At 38.4% G+C, this 20,181-nt stretch overlaps 1 protein-coding gene across 1 annotated transcript in view; it reads left to right on the top strand.

The window, feature by feature from the left end:
• Positions 1-18,720, top strand: part of LOC133211691 (macrophage mannose receptor 1-like) — a 31,170-nt gene extending 12,450 nt beyond the window's left edge. The window contains exons 15-30 of the mRNA XM_061352264.1: positions 659-803; positions 1,263-1,298; positions 1,387-1,556; positions 2,023-2,090; positions 3,740-3,840; positions 4,924-5,066; positions 6,266-6,380; positions 7,550-7,698; positions 8,632-8,734; positions 9,414-9,646; positions 11,781-11,946; positions 12,891-13,043; positions 13,301-13,417; positions 14,686-14,853; positions 16,746-16,787; positions 17,218-18,720. Of these exons, the coding sequence (XP_061208248.1) occupies positions 659-803; positions 1,263-1,298; positions 1,387-1,556; positions 2,023-2,090; positions 3,740-3,840; positions 4,924-5,066; positions 6,266-6,380; positions 7,550-7,698; positions 8,632-8,734; positions 9,414-9,646; positions 11,781-11,946; positions 12,891-13,043; positions 13,301-13,417; positions 14,686-14,853; positions 16,746-16,787; positions 17,218-17,462 (2,154 nt within the window). The 3' untranslated portion in view covers positions 17,463-18,720. The remainder of the gene's footprint in view (positions 1-658; positions 804-1,262; positions 1,299-1,386; positions 1,557-2,022; positions 2,091-3,739; positions 3,841-4,923; positions 5,067-6,265; positions 6,381-7,549; positions 7,699-8,631; positions 8,735-9,413; positions 9,647-11,780; positions 11,947-12,890; positions 13,044-13,300; positions 13,418-14,685; positions 14,854-16,745; positions 16,788-17,217) is intronic.
• The last annotated feature ends 1,461 nt before the right edge of the window (positions 18,721-20,181 follow it).

Genomic DNA, 20,181 nt, shown 5'->3' with positions numbered 1-20,181 from the left:
ATAATTTATTTTTCCAGCTTTTTGTTTAATTTCCACTGGATGTCTTGGCAAACAGCTCTCTCAACCCCTCCTGTTTTTATCTTTTGATAGTTCATAGTTTTAGATAACAGTATGACATTTAGAATAATGAAATAACACCAAAGGTGATGGAGTATCTTTCTTGATCTAAGCAAATCTGGTTGTACTAATCTCTATATTGCAATTTGTCATTTTCTGTTAAAAATAAGTTTGTATGTCTACACAAGCTAGGCTTTGTTTCCCTCACTGTCTTAAGACAGTGAGGTAGGTGAGGTCTGCAGGGCCCAAGTCCCTATGACAACACTGATGAATTATCTGAGTTTGAAACATCTGAGCAGAATAAGCAACCCAGGGGTCAGGGGGCGCTACTTCGATACTTCTTTCTAAAGCTTGACAGAAGAACTTCATGTCTCCTGATAACAAAGAAGTCAACAGCTTCTTGGCTGACTAACAGGGCTTATAAATATACTGACAAATCATGCTGTGCAAGGGTCATGTCCTTCTTGTTCCAAGGTCTGGCATCAAAGCACAAGACAGACCACAAGATCAAATGAAGTACATTCTTCTTTAACAGGATTATATATAAGACAATTGTTTCACTTTAAAAGGAGACAGTAACAAGGCTGTGTTTCCACTATAGGTAAATTTTGAAAAATGGGCACATGGAGAACCAAACAATTATGATGGAAATGAAAAATGTGGTGTGTTTAATGGCTACACTTACATGAATTGGAATGATTTATTTTGTGAACATATGCAAGGCTATGTTTGTCAAATAAAAAAAGGTAAGGTAACTTTCTTCCTTAAGCAACTTTTGAAGGCATGTAAGAATACCCTTTCCAGGTCAGACTGCACTATCTACATGTATTAGAGCCAGCTGTGCTATCAAGCACAATGTGATACTTCATGCATTTGAGTTTGAGTAAAAGCAGTTTGAAACAATGACTTCATCCATGAGATACACATGTAAGTTTGGCATGTATATGCAGCAGGTTAAGGAGGTGAGATACAGAAGCCTAAATTTGGGCATAGTTTCTCTATCCTTAATTTGTGATCTGCACTAACATGGTATTTTGCTGAATGTAACACCTTTTTCTCAGATATTCTGAGAAACTGTGTGACAAAAATAAGCATATTGAGTAAAATCAATTTTATTACTGGGAATTAAAATGCTAACACCTGTATAAATATAATTCATTGGGAGATGTCTAAGATGCATACTCAGTTGTTGATTTAACTTGCAGGAGCACCACTGAAACCAGAGCCTGCTTCTACATTCAGTAAGTCTTGTAGTTCCATTAACAGATATTAATTAACATATAATGATGTTAATTTCTATGACAGACTACTTGACGTTTTACCTTGCAGATTATGAATATGTTGTTGGTGAAGATGACTGGATAATATATAATCACAAGGAATACTACTTCAGCAGGGAGCAAATGCCTATGGAAAAAGCCAGGGACTTTTGCAAGAAGAATGGTGGTGATCTTGCTGTCATTGAGGGTGAAAGTGAAAAGAATTTTCTTTGGAAATATGTAAGAAACATGTTTTATTTAGGAAAATGCACCATTCTGTTCTGCACTGAGGCACCTTTTTCACTGACTTATGAAATACTGAAAAATGCTCCCCATCATAAAAACAATCAGTGCCACCTTTCACGGGCTTAGGAGCTTTACCATAATCATTATTTTGCTAAATTGCTACATGTAGACAAATCCTGAGCTTCTTTTCAAGGACAATCTCAGGGTGCAACCTTCAAAAACCTTGCCCTATTTCTTTTTCATTTCATTCTGCTTTAAAAAAAAGAACCCTTAAATGCAGGAATTTTGAGGAAAATTCTGCATTTTGCAGTTCAGGCACAGAATTCCACATCTGCATACTATGCAATTGTACAACTGAAACCAAAGCATTTTTTGAGAGCTTGCTTATTTTGTTTGAAATCTGTTTTCTTACAGCTCATTAAAGTTCTTTTTTGTTTGTTTTGTTTGTTTTTTGTTTTAGGCTTTCTATAAAGACTGGGGAAATAGTTTTTATATTGGCTTAAGTGTGAGCCTTGACAAGACATTCGGGTAAGTAAAAAACAATTAAGTTTGCCAGACTCATAATGTGAATATTTGGCATGGATGTCTCTAAGAGACTGTTGAAGCTCAATGACAGCCACAACCTGTCTACAGGCATGTTTTGGCATAAAGTTTTAAAATATGATCTTGGTCCTCAGGGAAGCACTTCTCACATAATATTTTCATTATCCATTTCCTCTTCTTTTGGTTCTATACTCTGCTTTTGTATTGTAAGGCTGCGATGTTCACTCACAGTCAGTGCAGGGGCACCCCCTTTTTCTTTGTTAGATGGAAGATAAAATTGACATTACAGAATATTCAAATATCAAAGGAAAAAAACCACCCTCAAAACCTGCAGGAAGAGTCATCATGGGGATTTTTAGAGATGAAATTTCAATACTGGAGAACATTTGTCTGGAAGGTAATTTCCAAATGGTTGTACTGTCAGAGCCCAGGGCAGGACAGCTTCAAGCTACACGGAGTCATTATTCTTCTACATATGTCTTGGGAATCAGAGTATCCTTGGAATGTTCTAAATCTCCTCTGGAGCCTTAGATGAGTTACAGACACATATCTCCTGTGGCACTCTTCTTCCCTCCCCACTCCCTGTCTCTTTTTATAGAGACTACTCTTGGGATTTGAAGCTTGGTTGCATGAGTCTCAGCATCTTCATTTCATTCTTTCCTCTGTTGCCTCAGGATGTCTTTCTTGGCCACAGGCCACAGAGACTGGACAGTCTCATCTCCCGGGGCTCCTGCTTTCTACATTGCTCAAAACCCATTGTTGTTTGTCCAGTTCTCCGTTGCTTCCTCACCAGTTTCATCCTCCCCCCCTCCTGGATGGTGGTGCTGCTATTTGTCTTTATAATATTTCTCCTGGTTTATTATGTACTGTTTTTTCCTATTTAGCTTGGGAGGTTTGCAAGTGGAAGCAGCCAGGCATCCTGCTGAATTCCTTGTTTGTAGTTCACTTGCAAAAACACACATACAGTTGCTTAGTCTCCAAAACGGGAAAATCACTAAAGTGCCCTGGAACTGATGTCTGATGGCTCTTGGTCTTGGCAGATTACCGACCTGACTTTCCTTCTTCCAGCACGCTGAGGCTTTTTCACTTTTTTTTTGGCTACCTTTTGAGAATAAATTTGTGAATCACCAAACTAGGAAATGATTTTTGCGCAACTGAAAGCAATAGCTGTATAATATTAAAGATGTCCTTTGTTTAACAAAATGGTTCTAAGTGATCCCTAGTATGTTCAAAGCTCTCTCTTACCCTACAAGATCTTCCAGTATTGCTTTTGGAGCCAAGAATTTACTAAAACAGGCTCAGATTTCTATTTCTGTGCTCCACAGAAAGCCAGGTCCAGTGCCACACTGCTGTTTCCTGCAGGCTATCAATGCTCAGAGACCAAGAAAGGCTAGGACCACCAGTTGAGATGGTTAGTTCAGGCCTGATCCAGATCAACAGAATAGGCAGTTGATATAATGATTTCTTCACTAATTCAAAAGTGGAAGGTCTTGGTTTTCTTTTACCAGAGAACAACATGTTCATAAGCTAGGGTAATAGGAAACTTAAAATACAAATCTCAGCTATGTCCTTTACAAAGAAATGTTAACTAATTCAACTAAGAATTGTAAATTTCCCTAAATTACTTCTTTCAGGTGGATGGATGGATCTCCAGTGAACTATGTTGCCTGGGCTCCAAATGAACCCAATTTTGCAAATAATGATGAAAACTGTGTGGTCATGTATACCCAGACAGGTGGGTGCTGTACCATTCAGTCTGCAGGTGTAGCACAGGCTTGGGAGGGCTGTGTGTGCATTTCTGTGTATTTAACCCATTGGATTATATCTGCAATTTCATTCTTAGCTTTGTCAGAAAATTTTAATGTGAACAAATCAATTAAGCATCAGACCATCTGCAGATAGAATCAGTATTCCTCTAACCTGTCCATTTTATGACTATCTTTCAAGGATATCAGCTGTCTAATACCATTTGGGCAGTTCCTAATAATTCCTAGGACTTCAGCATGTCTTTGATTGTTACTAAACAATGATATACACTATTTTAATTAAAGTGAATACAAACATCCATTAATACAGAGAGTTGGAAGTAACTGTGCTTTCACTGGCCAAGCACTTAGTCTTTGGAGCTGTTAGTATCTTTTACTTTTCAGCATTTCTAGCCTCAAAATCTGTAGGTGAGGTAGTCTTCCTAGCCTCTATTAGAAGTCAATGGAAGGAAATGAACACTTCAGGGAGCAAATGCTATGTCCTGTTTGGGAGATCTTAAGATAAGATGAATTATGTCCTTAACTCCACTGAATTATGAAAATATCTCCGTTAAACATAAGATGGGATTAGCTCTGCTGTAAATAATTACCTTGTAACTGTCTTCAGCTAATGAAATGAATGTCATTTTTTTATTCATTCCTGATCCATAAAATAGGGATGATGATGTCAATGTTATACTCTTACATCACACTCCTGTAGGGAGAAAATTACCAAGAACACTATAAGACTGAGAATCTCAGGTAGTAAGGTAACAAAGATCAAATCCCTTATATAGATAAAGTGATTCTATAAGTCTTATAGATCTTTACAGAGGTGAACTAAACCTTTGAACTAAAACTCAGCTTTCATAATGATATGGGTTTGCAATATTGAAATATTTCTGTTCTCAGACAAAATATACATATGATGAATTTTGCTGGAAACCTGAATATTTCTGAGGAACATATTTAAAGTTACTTATTGTTTCTGGGGGAGAGAAATACTAGGAAAGGACATTTTAATCCCAGTCTCAGTTGCACTTTGTTTTTCTGTTATTCTAATCTGCTTTCAGGTACATGGAATGATCTCAACTGTGGCAGCATTGAGTTATTCATCTGTGAAAGACTTAACTCTACTGTTCGTCCAGCTGTTGCTCCCACTGCACCACCACCAAAGGGTGGGTGTCCAGAAGACTGGCTCCTCCTTGACAACAAGGTACAGTATGAAGTGCCAATATATTGTAGTTTGAAAATAACAGAACGAAAACAATCTGATTGAGGATTTCAGTGAAAATCCTGTACCAGGGTTTTCAGTTATCGCAAAATAAATTCTGATTGCATTTGAAGATTATAAAAACGTGATTCCTGAAATAGAAATTATAGCCTCTATTGGGATCACAGCAGTTATTAAGGAGGTCATGAGACATACCATAAGAAAGATTCATGTCATATATTTGCTGGTGTTTCGTGTTGCCAAGGATGGCTGAACAAATTTACTTGTGTGGAGCTGTTGTATATTCTCATACATTGCACTGAGCTTGTCTGCCTGTCACATGTTGCCTGGACACTTCGTAGTCCCTTGCTTACTATGTATTGGCTCTTAATCCTCAAAGGCACCTCCCCTTGGCAAATTTATCAGTATTTTTTATATAATCAATCATCTGTTAAGGTTTTTAAATAAAGCTTCGACAAATTTTATTATGTAAGATCACTCTTAGCCTTCTCAAAAGACAAAAGTTCAGGATAAGAGCCTGTATGTATTTAAAGTCCATAGATTATCATCAGTGAAGCTATAAAAACTAATTGCCCCCAGATTGCCTGATTAACTTTTCAGTTGCATGCTTTAATTAGCACATTTTGGTTGGTTGACTCTGACAAAGCTGTCTAATGACATCTTGGTTAAATCATATTACAAGAAATGGTAAATTTTTGGTTTTCTTTGTAATGTCAGAATAGTTCTCTTTCTGTGATGGATTATCCTGTGAGAACAAAACTTGGTTTTCAAACAGGGCAACAGAAGCTGAGATGTTCAACATCAATAACATATCTTAAACTTGTTTGTTTTCTGAAGTCTTCTTAGGTATTCCTCCCACAAAGTCACATCTCAGAAGCATGCTCAGAAGCTTTAACATAAGTTTTACTAAAACATTAGACTGACATATTCTAACTGTATGCTAAAGTATTGGGTTTTATATTAGTTTTCTACTATAGAACCTCTCTTTCATAAAGACAAGTCAGATGATCTTGAGGTCCTTTCCAACCCTAACTATTCTATGATTCTGATTACTGTTAAGTCAGCTAACTTCCCTTTTTGCTTAAAATGTCCAGCTTATCATTTTTGTTACAAACAGAGAAGCTTTCACCAGAAATTATAATGCCATCCATTTACAGATTTGGCACACTTCTCTTTTTCAGTGTTTCAAAGTATTTGGCTTTAATGAAAATGATACATTGACATGGCACGCTGCACGGAACAATTGTATTGATTTTGGAGGAAACCTGGCAACAATATCAAGAAAGGAAATGCAAGGTATAAAGTACCAATATTTTGATACTGGATGACACATAAAGTAATTCCTGATAAACAGATTAAAACAGGTGTTATAGCTTCTAAAATATATACTGTTATTTATGCCGTATTAATGTAAAGTTATGTTTAAAGAGAAATTACACCTTTGGAAAATTGCTTGCATAGGTTTTAGTGTCCTGACTAGTTTTAAAATCATAGCTTTGGGATTAATATAGGACATACAAAAGAACTCAAATATTATGATTTTATATTAGGGTCTTGTCATACAATAAAATGTCTTTTTTTTTTTTTTTTTTAAAAAGAAGTTTGCTTGTGAAAATAGCACACAAAGGGAGTAATATCCCAACGAAATCACTATGCACCTAGCTGCTGAGGCAAATGTGGGTGTCACTGGAGGACACATTCTCAGGCAGCAGAAAACTCCAATGCTGAAGTCCCCACTTCCCCCTGTTCCCCTTGCTCTGCTGGACCTCAGCCTCCTGCCCTTGCTGCTCAGCATGTTACAGGATTTTAGTGAGGCCTTATGTTTGCTCTGGAAATGTAATGCCTCAGGTCCTGAAGGCTGCATGTGGACCATCTCCTAGCTCACCCCATCAGTGCCTATGGTTTATATCTTTTTCTATAGTGAAGGAAGGACATTCTTCTAGTGGAAAGTCAGTCAAGGCAGGAGCTAAGGGAAACAGCATCTGACCTTCCAAAAAGATGAGATCCCAGTACATACATATTTGGATATTAAGTAGTTTTATTTGTGTTATGCCTATTTAGAAATGAAGTTATCAAGTCTGGTTACGAAGAAGTTATCAAAGAAAAAAGGGAGTGCACAGTCTGTAGAGTCATTTTCTATGTGCCAAGGTTTAGTGTACCCATGTTAATTTCTGTTCTGCCATTAACACTTTTTCCCTGCTTCCTCAGATGATGAACAACATGGGAGAGTGCACACATAAATTCACATTTTCTTAAAAATTTGCCCATCTTTGAGTTTAGAAATACTTTTTCTGGCTTTAACATCAGATGACTATGTATTATTTTTATTTTTTATCATAAGATCGCCACCTTATTGAAAAAGAGAAAACAAAACCTCATTCTGGTTCCATGCACTCTAAAGTCTGCACTGTTGGGAAAGGTACATTCAGTTTCACTCCTTGTACAATTTTTCTGTTTTCCTTCAGCTTCCCTAATGTCCCTCTTAAAAAGTGCTGCAACTGATGCTTGGATTGGACTGAATGACATAAATCAGGAGCACACATACTTGTGGACAGATGGAAGCCCGGTTTACTATACAAACTGGGCAAAAGGTTCCCGAAGTTATTATAGTAAGGTAAAGATTAATATTTGTTTATCACTTAAACATTATAACTTTGGTAGATGAATAAAATGTCATGCATTTTCATGTAATGCAGCTACAACTGTATTTTCTGTAAAGTTTCCTTTATGAAGATTTTTAGTAATCCTATTGCTTTTTAAAACCAGAGGAATCACGTAGGAGATCTACCTTCACACATTTTTTTCTGACTTAACTTCTGTGTTTTGTCATGATTCTGTATGAATCCGCAGAGGTTTGGAAGCATTACACAAAGATCAGACAAGTGAGAAATTTTTCTCGCTTTACTATGACTGATCAGGGATTCAAATAAGCCATAGCATAGCAGTAACAATATAATTTTGAGATATGGTGTTATTTAGGCTTGATGAAAATACCCAGATGACTGTGAGTATGTACATTTCTTGGCGCTGAACTTATTAAAATGAATTCATTGACAAAGTCCTCAGACGAAGAAGACTGGGTCTTCCTTCCTTAGTTTTATCTTCTCCCTTTAATCTTCATTCTGAAAGTTCTTTTCTCCATGCTGTGAAATTTTCAGCACAGCTATACATTTTTAATTGCAAGGCAAAACTGAGTGTTATTCAAAAATTATAAAATGGCTAGTGTAGAATACTGCTCAATAGTGCTATTTCTGTACTCCTGTGCTTAGCTTTACCAAGCTTCTCTCTTTTTCATGACAGAATTTCTCTGAGTTCAGCTAAAATGGGAAAAAGGTCTGTGAGGTCCAAGCTCTGCTGCCATCCAGACTAAATGATTATTATCATATTACTGCTCCTGACCATTGCTTGTTTGAGTTTGTATAGATGACCTTCATATAATTCACCTGTGTGGGTCTGTGTGTGATTGCTGTGTCTGTATGGCCGGAAGGAGCACGACTGTTTCTTACCTATCTACATCTTTTTCTTGTGGATCTCATTTACCCTGTAGGAAGACTGTGTCTTTATGACGAAGAACCCTATTGAACAGGCAGGAAAATGGAAAGATGAAGACTGCAAAGCAAGCAAAAGCTACATATGCCAAAAAAAATCAGGTGAGTTTTCTTTTACCACTTCCTAGTACAGCTGAATTTTGTGATTATGTCAAACTGGTATTAAAAATGACCTTCCTGTATTCAACCCTATTTTAACTGAAATTAATCTGACACTGTTACAGGCACTGCAGGCTATTTTAACAAAATGAGCACAAATTACATTTTTTTGGAGACAAACTCTTAATTTTTTCCTATTTTAAGGACTAGACCAATGAATTAATAAAATTAAAAAACTATGGATCATCATGTATTTTATTATTTTTAGTGATCAGATCAGGGAGAGAGAGAACAGTACTTTGTCTTAATACGGATAAATTCTTCAAAAACTGTTCCTTGTAAAAAATAAGACAATTGCTAATATACCATGGAAAAAGTGAAGGAATTGTTCCCTTTAATGCCCTGCATAGTTGCAGTATGCTTTGCGAAGGTCTGGAGCATGTTCCTAGAGGTGATACAGTTATTTATTTCAAAAGGTCATTCTGACAAGGACTAAAAAATTTTGCCACAGAAGATGAAAACGTGGCTTTCATCACTGCAGTGATAGTTGGGACACATCTTAATTTGTTATTCCAGCCTCTCTTAATTAGTTGACTATTCCAGTACACTAGATCTTCTCTCAGGTGTATGTATAACCAAGATAAAGCATTTGACTTCCATTTTGTCTGTTTGCTTATTACAGATCCCAAGCTGCAAAGCTCCCAGCCTGTAGTTCCAATGTTTGGCTATAACAAATATGGTGATGACCGTTATGCAGTCATCAACTACAAAATGAGCTGGGAAGAAGCAGAGAAGAACTGCAGAGACCAGTCTTCAGAACTTGCCAGCGTTTTGGATCCTTATGCTGAATCTTACCTGTGGTTACAAATATTAAAGCACGGGGAGCCTGTATGGATTGGTCTTAACAGCAACACGGTGAGTCCACCAAATGCTTGTGACAATCATACCGCTACCCTAGATTATCATAGATCAGCCATATTTCTTGCTCAGAGGTTGACAGGATTCACTCCTTTTTGCTCCCGTGTGAGTGCTATTGGTCGGATCCATGAACATGTGGCATGTGACATCAAAACCTTGCTTAGCCATAATGTAAGAGAGAGCTGCACTGTCACAGCCCACATTTCAAAGGCCATCAAGGACGTAGCTGCGGTAGACAGTGGCTTGAGTGGCAAAAGTGGGTGTGAGGTTTCCATTTCCTATGCTATGGTCTACCACATGCTCATGTGGGGGAGCATTGCTGTTTCTCAAGACACATTTTTGAGCACACCACAGAAAAGACTGGTTAAAAATAGTTTGTTCTTTGTGAGGTTATTTCTAGGTTTGGTTTAATTCACAGCCTAGGACTACAACAGCTTGTGATGGGCAATAGGGCAAATGAGAAGGGTCAGTGTAGAGGCAGGAACAGACCTCTGGCAATGAGGACACCCTAGGCTGGCTTTTGGAGGTGAAGCCAGTGTCTTGAGAAATACTGCCAACAAACTCAGTCCATGAAGTGTGGGAAGGTCTGAAAGGGGAAACATCTATTAGGGGCACGGAAAAAGAACACAAAAAAAAGAAGATGTAGTAAATACTTGTGGAAGCGGAGTTGTAAGGAAATCAAGAGGAGAGAGGTAGAGCTGAAGCTTGGTGGAACACAGGATTAAGAGAGGACACAGGTGCTTAAGTGAGAGGAACTGGTGCCTCACTTCAGCTGGAGCAGGCACTGGGGAACTAGGATTAGACAGGAACCTGGGATGAAACGTGGCCAAGGACTTCAAAGTCAAAATGACAGGAAAAGAAGTGGCACAAAGAACTGGATGGGAGCCTGACTCCAAGGAACACAGGAAGAAGGAGTTAGGCTGCACAGGATGTAGGTGACAGGAGCCATGGATGTGACTCATTTTGGTCATCCTCTGCAAATAGTGGTGAAATCCACTGACACACCCCCCTCCCCCCCCCCCCCAGCGTAGTTTGTCTTCCGTAGCTGGTCCTTGCAAGAACTAGAAGCCTAGAATAAGCCCTGTTAGCATGGGTGGCAGAGGTCTGTGGTGTGTGTCCCATGAGAAACGTCATCAATGTTCTTCTCTCCAGTGGAACTTCTACTTTTTGTATTTGTTTCTAAATATAGAGAGGAGGCTGTGTCAGAGGAATACTAACAGTGGTTTCTCTTCAATCTTTATTTGATATGTGTGTATCACAGTATCACAGTATGTTAGAGATTGGAAGGGACCTCAAAAGATCATCTAGTCCAATCCCCCTGCCGGAGCAGGAACACCTAGATAAGGTTACACAGGAACGTGTCCAGGCGGGTTTTGAATGTCTCCAGAGAAGGAGACTCCACAACCTCCCTGGGCAGCCTGTTCCAGTGTTCCGTCACCCTCACTGAGAAGAAGTTTCTTCTCAAGTTTAAGTGGAACCTCTTGTGTTCCAGTTTGTACCCATTTCCCCTCGTCCTATCATTGTTTGCCACTGAGAAAAGCTTGGCTCCATCCTCGTGACACTCCCCCTTTATATATTTATATACACTAATAAGGTCACCCCTCAGTCTCCTCTTCTCCAAACTATAGAGACCCAGCTCCCTCAGTCTTTCCTCATAAGGGAGATGCTCCACTCCCTTAATCATCTTAGTTGCCCTGCGCTGGACTCTCTCCAGCAGGTCCCTGTCCTTCTTAAACTGAGGGGCCCAGAACTGGACACAATATTCCAGATGAAGTCTCACCAGGGCCGAGTAGAGGGTTATGTGGACTCCTTTGATAAAATCTTCCACTTTATATTCACATTTGTTACTGCAAGAACCTTTCTCCATTTAGATCATGAGATGAGCAGTGTATATTGCATAATGTACGTTGTGCACTAAATGAACATCTGTAGGACCACTGCCCTAATTGCTGTGGAGAGTGGAGGCCTGGGCAAGACTGATATGTCTTCATGGCAGAGGACTAATTTATTTTGTGCAAGAAACCGTGATTCTGATTTTTTTGTAATTTTTATATACCTTCATGTGGAATCTTAATGTTCTTTCAATCTGATGCTTGTAAGTGACATGATCTTTATTGTTATTTGCTTTTAGACTAGTGGCCGTTATATATGGTCAGATAGAAGGAGGAGCAGGTATCATAACTGGGCCACTGGAGAACCAAATAAGAACACAGCCTGTGTCTATTTGGATATGGATGGGTTTTGGAAGACAGCACCTTGCAATGAAACATTTTTATCAATCTGTAAACAATCCAATGGTAAGTTGTAAATGGAAGAAATGTGATTTGGGAAGCTAGAACTTAATAGCTTTATCTGAATGCAGCTTTCCCACGTGTGCAAAGATTGTGATAGATAGTGCCTGCCTTTTGATAAGCTATTGCTTTCATTACAGAAGAACTCCCAGATCCAGTCTGTCTTGAGTGATTTCCAGACACTTCATTTCACAAGCCAGAAAACATATGCACATCATAAAGACAACTGCAATCTTTCATGCCACATGCAATAATTCTTTTCTGCACCCTTGGTTGTCAAGACCTGCAAATCTATTTTTGTATTTAAAAGTATATTTCATAATATTTGAAATAAGAATTTTCTCTCAGGTAGCAGCTAAATTGATTTGTTTAAAGGATAAGATCCTGGGAAGATTCTGTTGAGATACATTAGAACTCAAATATTGCATGTAATTTCCAAGATATTTTAAATTATATATGAAATTTATGATCTCTGCACCATACTTCAGAACGAATTTTATAATCATTCCAGCTCTGCTTTGGCTTTGATCGGGCAATGCAATAGGCTACTTCTGCATAGTTTAGGATGTATGTACATGGAAGGGTACAGGCAGCTTCTCTGACCACCCTTGCTACAAACTGCTACACAAGCCACTGGCTTGGGGTGCTATTGAGATCCTTTAGGTATACTGACTCATTCCTCGTTCTGTTTCACAAGTTTTAAGGAAAAATTGCCTTGCTGAACACAATTGCAGTTAGACTTCTGTAAGCCTTCTTTAGCAGACTAGAGAACCAGCTCCAACCAGTATAGTTTATTACCAGTTAGTTCAATCTTTTAATATTATTTAAGTCTGTGGGATAGTGCCTTTTCTGGAATCACTGTCAGACTGGTAGGGCTGGCGAGCAGTGAAGGAATACATGTTTACCTTGGCTTTTCAGACCCCACTGAAACCTGTGTGTCTTTTTAATAGAGTTAATCCCTAGTGAACCACCACAGCTTCCTGGAAACTGTCCTGAACCGAAGCGTGGTAGATCATGGATTCCCTTCCGCGGTCATTGCTACTATGTTCACACCACTTCTGAGGAAAGCTGGCCTGATGCATCCATGGCATGTATTCAAATGGGTAAGAGCCTTTTTTCATTAGGATATTTTACAGATTGTTTGCGTGCTTGGCTTTTTAATCCAGAATGAAGAGATAATACATAGATGTGTGTGTATGTATAGCAATTACAAGCTACAGCTAATTTAAATTTATTATGAAGCTTTTCTACTGTATGAAAAGGCTGATCATGAAAAATGTCATGAATGTTTTCTGAGATAATTAATTTCTAATGAAAAATCTTGCTGAAATTGAATATAATATTTAATTGATATTTTTAGGTGCTTCTCTGGTTTCCATAGAAGATTCTGCTGAAATGGACTTTCTCTTACTTTATTTGTCTCCACTTGCAAGTGACTTCAGAAAGTTTTGGATAGGATTGTTCAAAAATATTGATGGTAATTGTTTCACAATGCATATTGAGGTGAAAATAAACACTAAATAAACAGAGAGAATACTAAATAACACTAACATACTTAATACTAATACATTAATATTAAATAAATAATCAGGGAGAAATCAACTATTATATGTTTAACAACTTCTGCTAAAATTCTTAAAACAAAACCACACTTTCTGTATCTTTACTGTGATTAGAGTATATTTCCGTCTGTAAAAGTTTCTAGCTTAGCACTGCAGTTGATTGAAACATTTCCTATTGCCTTTTTTTACTCAAATTGCTTGACATATAACCAGTGTTAGTCTTTTAAGAAAAATGTTGTCTTGTAGTTAAAAGCTTCGGCAACCAGAAATTGAAATGCGTTTCTAAGCCACACAGGAGACAGCAGCTCATATGAGCTGTCTGGCAACATTTCTTAATTTTTTAATTGTTTTTTTAACTACAAATCTGATCCTGGTTTGCATATTACGGCAATTCTGAAATTATGGGAGACTTTAAGGGTACATCTCCAGAGCAAGTCTAGACTGGGCTGCAGTGAGTGGCCTTGGCCATGGATGCTCAAGTCCCTCTCTTTCCCCACCAGCAATGGTAGGCACCTTATTGCATGGTGGGCCAGGTTCATCTGTTCTAGCTTAAAACTAACAATACAAATGCAGTGATTTGGTCCTGACCTGGCCCACTACATGGCCAGCAGAGGCAAGAGGAAAGTGCAGCTGCAGACAGTGGGAAGGAGGGGGTGGCATTGCAGCAGTTGCAAGTTATATCACGATATACTGCCACGAAAGCTCACACTGAGGGAACAGAGATGGCAATTATTCCTATGTGATGAGCCTCAACAGGAGATGAGCAGGGAGCTCTCCTTATGGAGCTAATTCAGTCTGCAAAGATAATTGATTAATCCAGCTCTGATAAAGCAGCTATTCGCTGGTTCTGGATACACAAATATAATCTCTGAGCAATATGCATCCTTGAACTTGGCTCCCAGGCACAGGCTTCAGCTATAAGTCCTTGGGTAGCTTGGGCATGTCTTCCTTACACCACTGACAGCCATGGTCCTGAAGGCTACTGGAGTTAATCTTGTTTATGAGCACTTGCATTTGTTACATTCCCATCTGAATATCTCTGGTTGTTAAAAGAGTGAGAAATGAGCCCTCTGTGATACTAATTTAATCAACTAATACATTCCATATCTGATGTCATCATGCCTGGTAGACTAGAAATGACTCCTCACTTTATTCACTCACTAGGTAATACTTCTAATTTTAGGGGAATGGTTATGGACAGACAGAACTGCAGTAGACTTTGTCAACTGGGAGAAAGGAGAGCCTACAGTAATTTTTGATGAACACTGTGTTGACATGGATGTCTCAAGTGGAACCTGGAGGAACTATTACTGCTCTGTTGACCAGAATTTTATTTGCAAAATCCCCAAAAGTAAGTTCTGAATTTCTGTACACTGAGTTATTTTTGAAGTAGTGGTTATATAGATCAAGCCAAACTGCTTATGCAGTGGACATATTTTATGTATTGATGCTGGTGCATGTGCATCTGCATCAAAGCCAAGAGTAACTTCTGTTAACAACAGTGAGAAATAATGTTGAAGAATCTGAGTCACTGTTTCCTCCACTCAGCTTAAAAGCATTGATTTCATGGCATTTGTTGTACCTTAGGCTAGGAGAACATATCACCTATTGAGAGTGTGGACAAAATTCACAGTCATTATAGTTAGAGTGCAGGCGGCAGTAGACAAGAATAGATGACTAAACTAGTGCTAAGAGGAAAGGCAGACACTATCCTGATTGTTAAGCTAAGGGGAAGCAATGTAAAGTCACTGAGCTCCTGCAGGAAGAGGATAGGTGTTGCCATTGGTGTTGGTACCAGTGAAGTGTGCTGGATGACCAAGTGGAAATCATCAAGTGAGGGTGGGCAGTGGGGCCTAGTTCATTTCTCTGCTGACACAGGCACATGGACACATGACAAGACAACCAAAGAACATAGAACATTTCATTTGTAATGATTACTTGTGGCCCTGTGGCATTTTGTATATCAACCCACACAAATTCTGAAGATGTCACAGGCTGGGGTGAGTCCCCCTTGTGTGCACAGCATGAAGGATGTAAATGTGCCCCCATGCAGCTAGCGTGAGTCACCTTATACACACAGACTCAGCTCTGTTTGCACACATGAATAGGGAGACAATTTGAAACAGGCCAGATTTGTCACTGGCAAAGAGATCCACTGCACAAATATAATGGATGCAATGTGGAACCAATTGAGTCTCCTGATTGTGAATCTCCACATGTTGGCAGGTTGGCAATGGAGTCATCCATGAGTTTTGAAAGGCCCTGCCAGCCAGGCCTGCAAGCAATTAACTGAATCATACTCCCCAAGCAATGGAGGGAGGAAAAGGAAGTTGCCTAAACCTACAGCTTAAATGCTGTTAAGTACAAATGTGCTTTTCATCTTTGTAAGTGTAAAAATAATTAGTTCTTCAGTGTGTAGTGTGAAACCTTATGCTGTGGAAGCGTAAAAACTTCGAAAATCTGTCTCCCCTACCAAAAAAAGTGTTCAAAGCAACTAATAGTGAGACATCCTTTTTATATCCTTTTTATTTTTGCAAATGTTCTTTTATAAGAATATTCTATGGATCCTTCAAGCTATAGATAGCCTGGATTGCCAGGGAAAATGATATCATATATTTGTCATGTCCAAGTACTGTGTTCACTTCTGGTGCTCCCACATAAGAAAGTCATGGACCTACTAAAGTGGATCCAGAGGAGACCCACAAAGATGATCATGGCCTAGAGCACCTCCCTTATGAGGACAGACTGAGAGAGCTCGGGTTGTTCAGCCTGGAGAAGAGAAGGCTCCAGGCAGACCTTAGAGCCTAAAGGGGCCTACAAGAAATCTGGAGAGGGACTTCTTACAAGGGCATGTAGTGACAGAACAAGGGGGAATGGCTTTAAACTGAGAGAGGGAATATTTAGACTAGACATTAGGAAGAAATTCTTCAATTGTGAGGGCGGTGAGACACTGAAACAGGTTCCCAGGGAAGCTGTGGCTGCCCCATCCCTGGCAATGTTCAAGGTCAGGTTGGATGGTGCTTGGAGCAACCTGCTATAGTGGGAGGTGTTCCTGCCCATGGCAGGGGGGTTGGAACTGGATGATCTGTAAGGTCCCTTCCAACCCAAACCATTCCGTGATTCTAAGTTTATTTGAAATTTGCTAGGAATGCAAAGTGAAAATTATATATTCAGTATTTATTTAATCTTTGAATGATTGCTTTCAAACTATGTATAATATATATATATGTATTAATTTTAAAGTTGCTGAAGTTGAGCCAACCCATGATTCACCCATCAATAAAGGTAAGTTGGTTTCTTATAAGCCTGTTAAACAGAAATCTCAATGAGTTAGTAAGCATTTATTATTTACAAATAAAATTGTCTTCAGAAAAGTTTTATTTAAATACCCATTTAACTTTCACAGATTATTTCATCTGTAATCTGTTTGAAAGAACGCTTCTCTCAGACTGCATGTCTTACTGATTTATTTTTCCTTTTCTTTTTTCCCTTACTAATAGCATACTGTAGTACAATATAACGCTCCTTTTAAAAGGAACATACAAGAGATTGAGCCCAGTTTTGCATTGTCCATCTGGAACATGCTTCAATTTTAACTGCTGTTATGTTTGTTCAGTAGTTTCACCGTTCACTTGGTTTACTTAGATGTTTGTTATATGCATCGTTATATGGTCTTTGGCCATTTCCAGTAATTGTTCTGCTTTGTCTTTCACAGCATCGAAAAAGGAAGCTGCTGCTTCATCTGGAAACAATTTAGGTGGGATGATTGTTATACTGATCTTCTTTGTGCTAGCAGGGACTGGCCTTACATTCTATTTCTTCTATAAAAAACGACGTGATCGACAAGCATTTACAACCAGTTTCGACAATGCCATATACCGTGGTGATGCTGACCCTGAAACTCATGAATCAAATTGGCTTGTGACCAACATCGAACAAAATGAGCAGGCAACAGTGTAATAAGCAGAGTAATTTTGGGCATTATTTTGAAAGGAATTAAAGTGCTGGAATGCAAGAATTCTTAAGGCGAAGTGACTTTCTCTGGTTCAATTTGCACGGGATGCTTCTTGCTTTCTATACTTGCAAGAACAAGCAATCTTGCAAGGCAGATACAGAGATCTGCTCACAAACTGTTGTACCTGGGAGGACTGTTGAGCATGCACATAGATCTGTGTGAGTGAACTCTCAGCCAGTTTCAGAGTTTCAGTCTCTGCCTGGGTCCAGCGTCACTTTAGGCACAAGAAGAACCATGCTCACCACAGGCAACTGTGAGAATATGCTCCTTAGCATGCCCCAAAAGGTATATCCAGATCTGTTGGTAACCTGTAAGTGTCACCTCAATCCCCAGCAAAGACTGGCAGACTTGCTCAGGTTGGATGGGATTTCCAAGCTCAACTGAAGCATGTCCCTGCTCAAAGCAGGACTAGCTGCTAGGCAGCCTACTGCACATCCTCCTTTTGCTACTGAGGTACCCACAGAAACCCTTCATGTTGCCTGTAATACCTGTAATATCTGAATTAACGCATTTTCCTTATCTGTATAGAAAGTGTAAATTGTTTTCATTCTGCTCTAATTCTGTCACATTAGCATTGAAAGATCAACTGTAATAAGAGATAGGAATGTATTGTGAGTAGAAATACTTTATCATTTAAATAGTAGAATAGTGATCTCAAAGGATTCTGCAGAAGAGGGGATAGGCAGGATGAATTATACTTAATTCATACCCCAAAAAAGTACATAAAGTTTATTCTTGAAGTCTCCAATATCAGTGAAGATTTCATACCTTTTTAGGCCATTTTCTCAAAGCCTAATAAAACTTACCATTAGGAAGTATTTTTTAATTTCTAACCTACTTCCCCCTGTCCAAGTGTGTTAATTCTTTGACTATCGTTCTAGACTTCCACCGTGATGGAGCTGATAGCATTGCAATAATGTTCTCTAGGTTCATAAACCCTAAAAATGTACAGTAGGCTCACATAGAGGTTTTCTTTTTCACTTTTCCAGTGTATTTTATGCCAAATGTAAACAACAAAAAAATAGGCTCAAAGCTCTTAGTCTAGAGAAGGTCCTTATTTAATTTGATATTTTTGATATTTTAATCTTTTGACAGATTTTGTTTAAATTAAAATATTTTGTGTGTGTATGGAATACATGTAAATGAGTTTTTATTCTACATTCGTTCACTAAATAGGCATTAGAAGGCTGGTTCTAAGTAAAAGTATGTGTGTCTTCTTCAACTGAACAATTGATCATAAAAGTAAAAACAACAGGAAGGAGGGATGGGATTCTTAAACTTCTATACATAAACAAACATCCACTTTTCCTGGTCTAGCATGTTCTTAAAGGTCAGTAGGGATTTGTCTTTACCATCCTGTGAAAGAGCGTGTCTTTTTGCTTATTCATTCATGACATTTGAAAGTTTACCCTAATGAACATCTAAAGAAAGTGTAATTTAAGGCTATTTATGCGCTGTTCTGCTCTAGCAATTTCTGAGACAGGTTCTTATCAAGTTGATAGCTCTTGTCATGTCTCCTCTCCCTCTTCATATTTTCTTAAAGCAACACTAGTTCTTCCCATTTTAATTCACTGGCTATGTCTTCTAGATCTCTAATCCTTTTTGCTTTTGCTTTCTTTAGAAAATGCCTTGCCATATAGACAAGATGTGGAGACCTACTTTCTCAGTTGCTTGCCCTTTCTTTATATTAGGGCAGTATTTTAGAGAGAATGTCCTCCCTTTTATCACTATTTTCATTATATCCCTCAACTGTAACATGGTTAAAAAAGTAATTGATTCTCAACTTACACTTACTTCAGTGTAAGAAATAATAAATGCTTTTAGGGAAGGAAAAGCTGTGGAAGATTTCACCATGATTCTATGATTCTAAGTTTCTGTAATGTCAGACAGTGACACAGCCATGTCAGACAGATGTACAAAAAGGAATGGAACATCCTCCTCCAAAAGAATGCCAGTTTACAGAGAAACAGTTTGCTAATATCAGTACCAGTAACTTGGAACAGAAAAGAAAATATTAACTGCACTTCCCTGGCGAAAGCAGGAATCTCAAAAGAAGATTGTGAACTGGTGTGTTTACTTTGTCATTTATGTTTCTGAAACTAGGAAACTGAAAAAGGAAGCCAAGAGTAATTCGGAACAAAATGTAAGAGAGACATATAAATACAAACAGAATAGAGAGATAGTTGTGAAAGGAATTAGTGCCTTCAGGCCAGATTCCAGTGGGCAAGAGCCAGATTTTCCGGGGTCAGTAGGACAGGTCTGAACTACTCCATAAGCATAAAGTTGTCCTGATGTCACTGTATCCGGACACAGGAACAGTTAGTGTTATTTTGTTTCTTCTCAGCTGTGTCCTGATCTGACATACCATGCTTTCTTCCTCCTATGGAATTCTGCAAGGCATATCTTTTAATTCACTACCTCTTAAATAATGATTTCTAAAGCATTTTAAGCATATGGCTAGTGGTTTTAGTTCCTCTCAGGAAATATTTGCTCTCATTTCACGAAATGCACGCAGTGCAACCATTATACTGCCTTTTATCTAGACTCTTGATCTAGACAGCTAGATGAAATGAATCTCACCTCCTTTTAGAAGCAGTTGACATAACCCTCCTTTACAATCAATAATTAGGAATATACATATATATATATATATATATATATATA

Source organism: Neopsephotus bourkii, unplaced genomic scaffold, assembly GCF_033783945.1.
Source record: "Neopsephotus bourkii isolate Nb327-2 ecotype Australia unplaced genomic scaffold, CSIRO-AGI_Nbou_v1 NB_53, whole genome shotgun sequence".
Taxonomy (NCBI): domain Eukaryota; kingdom Metazoa; phylum Chordata; class Aves; order Psittaciformes; family Psittacidae; genus Neopsephotus; species Neopsephotus bourkii.
The sequence above is the reverse complement of the archived record's forward strand: the minus strand, read 5'-3'. Positions and strand labels throughout refer to the sequence as shown.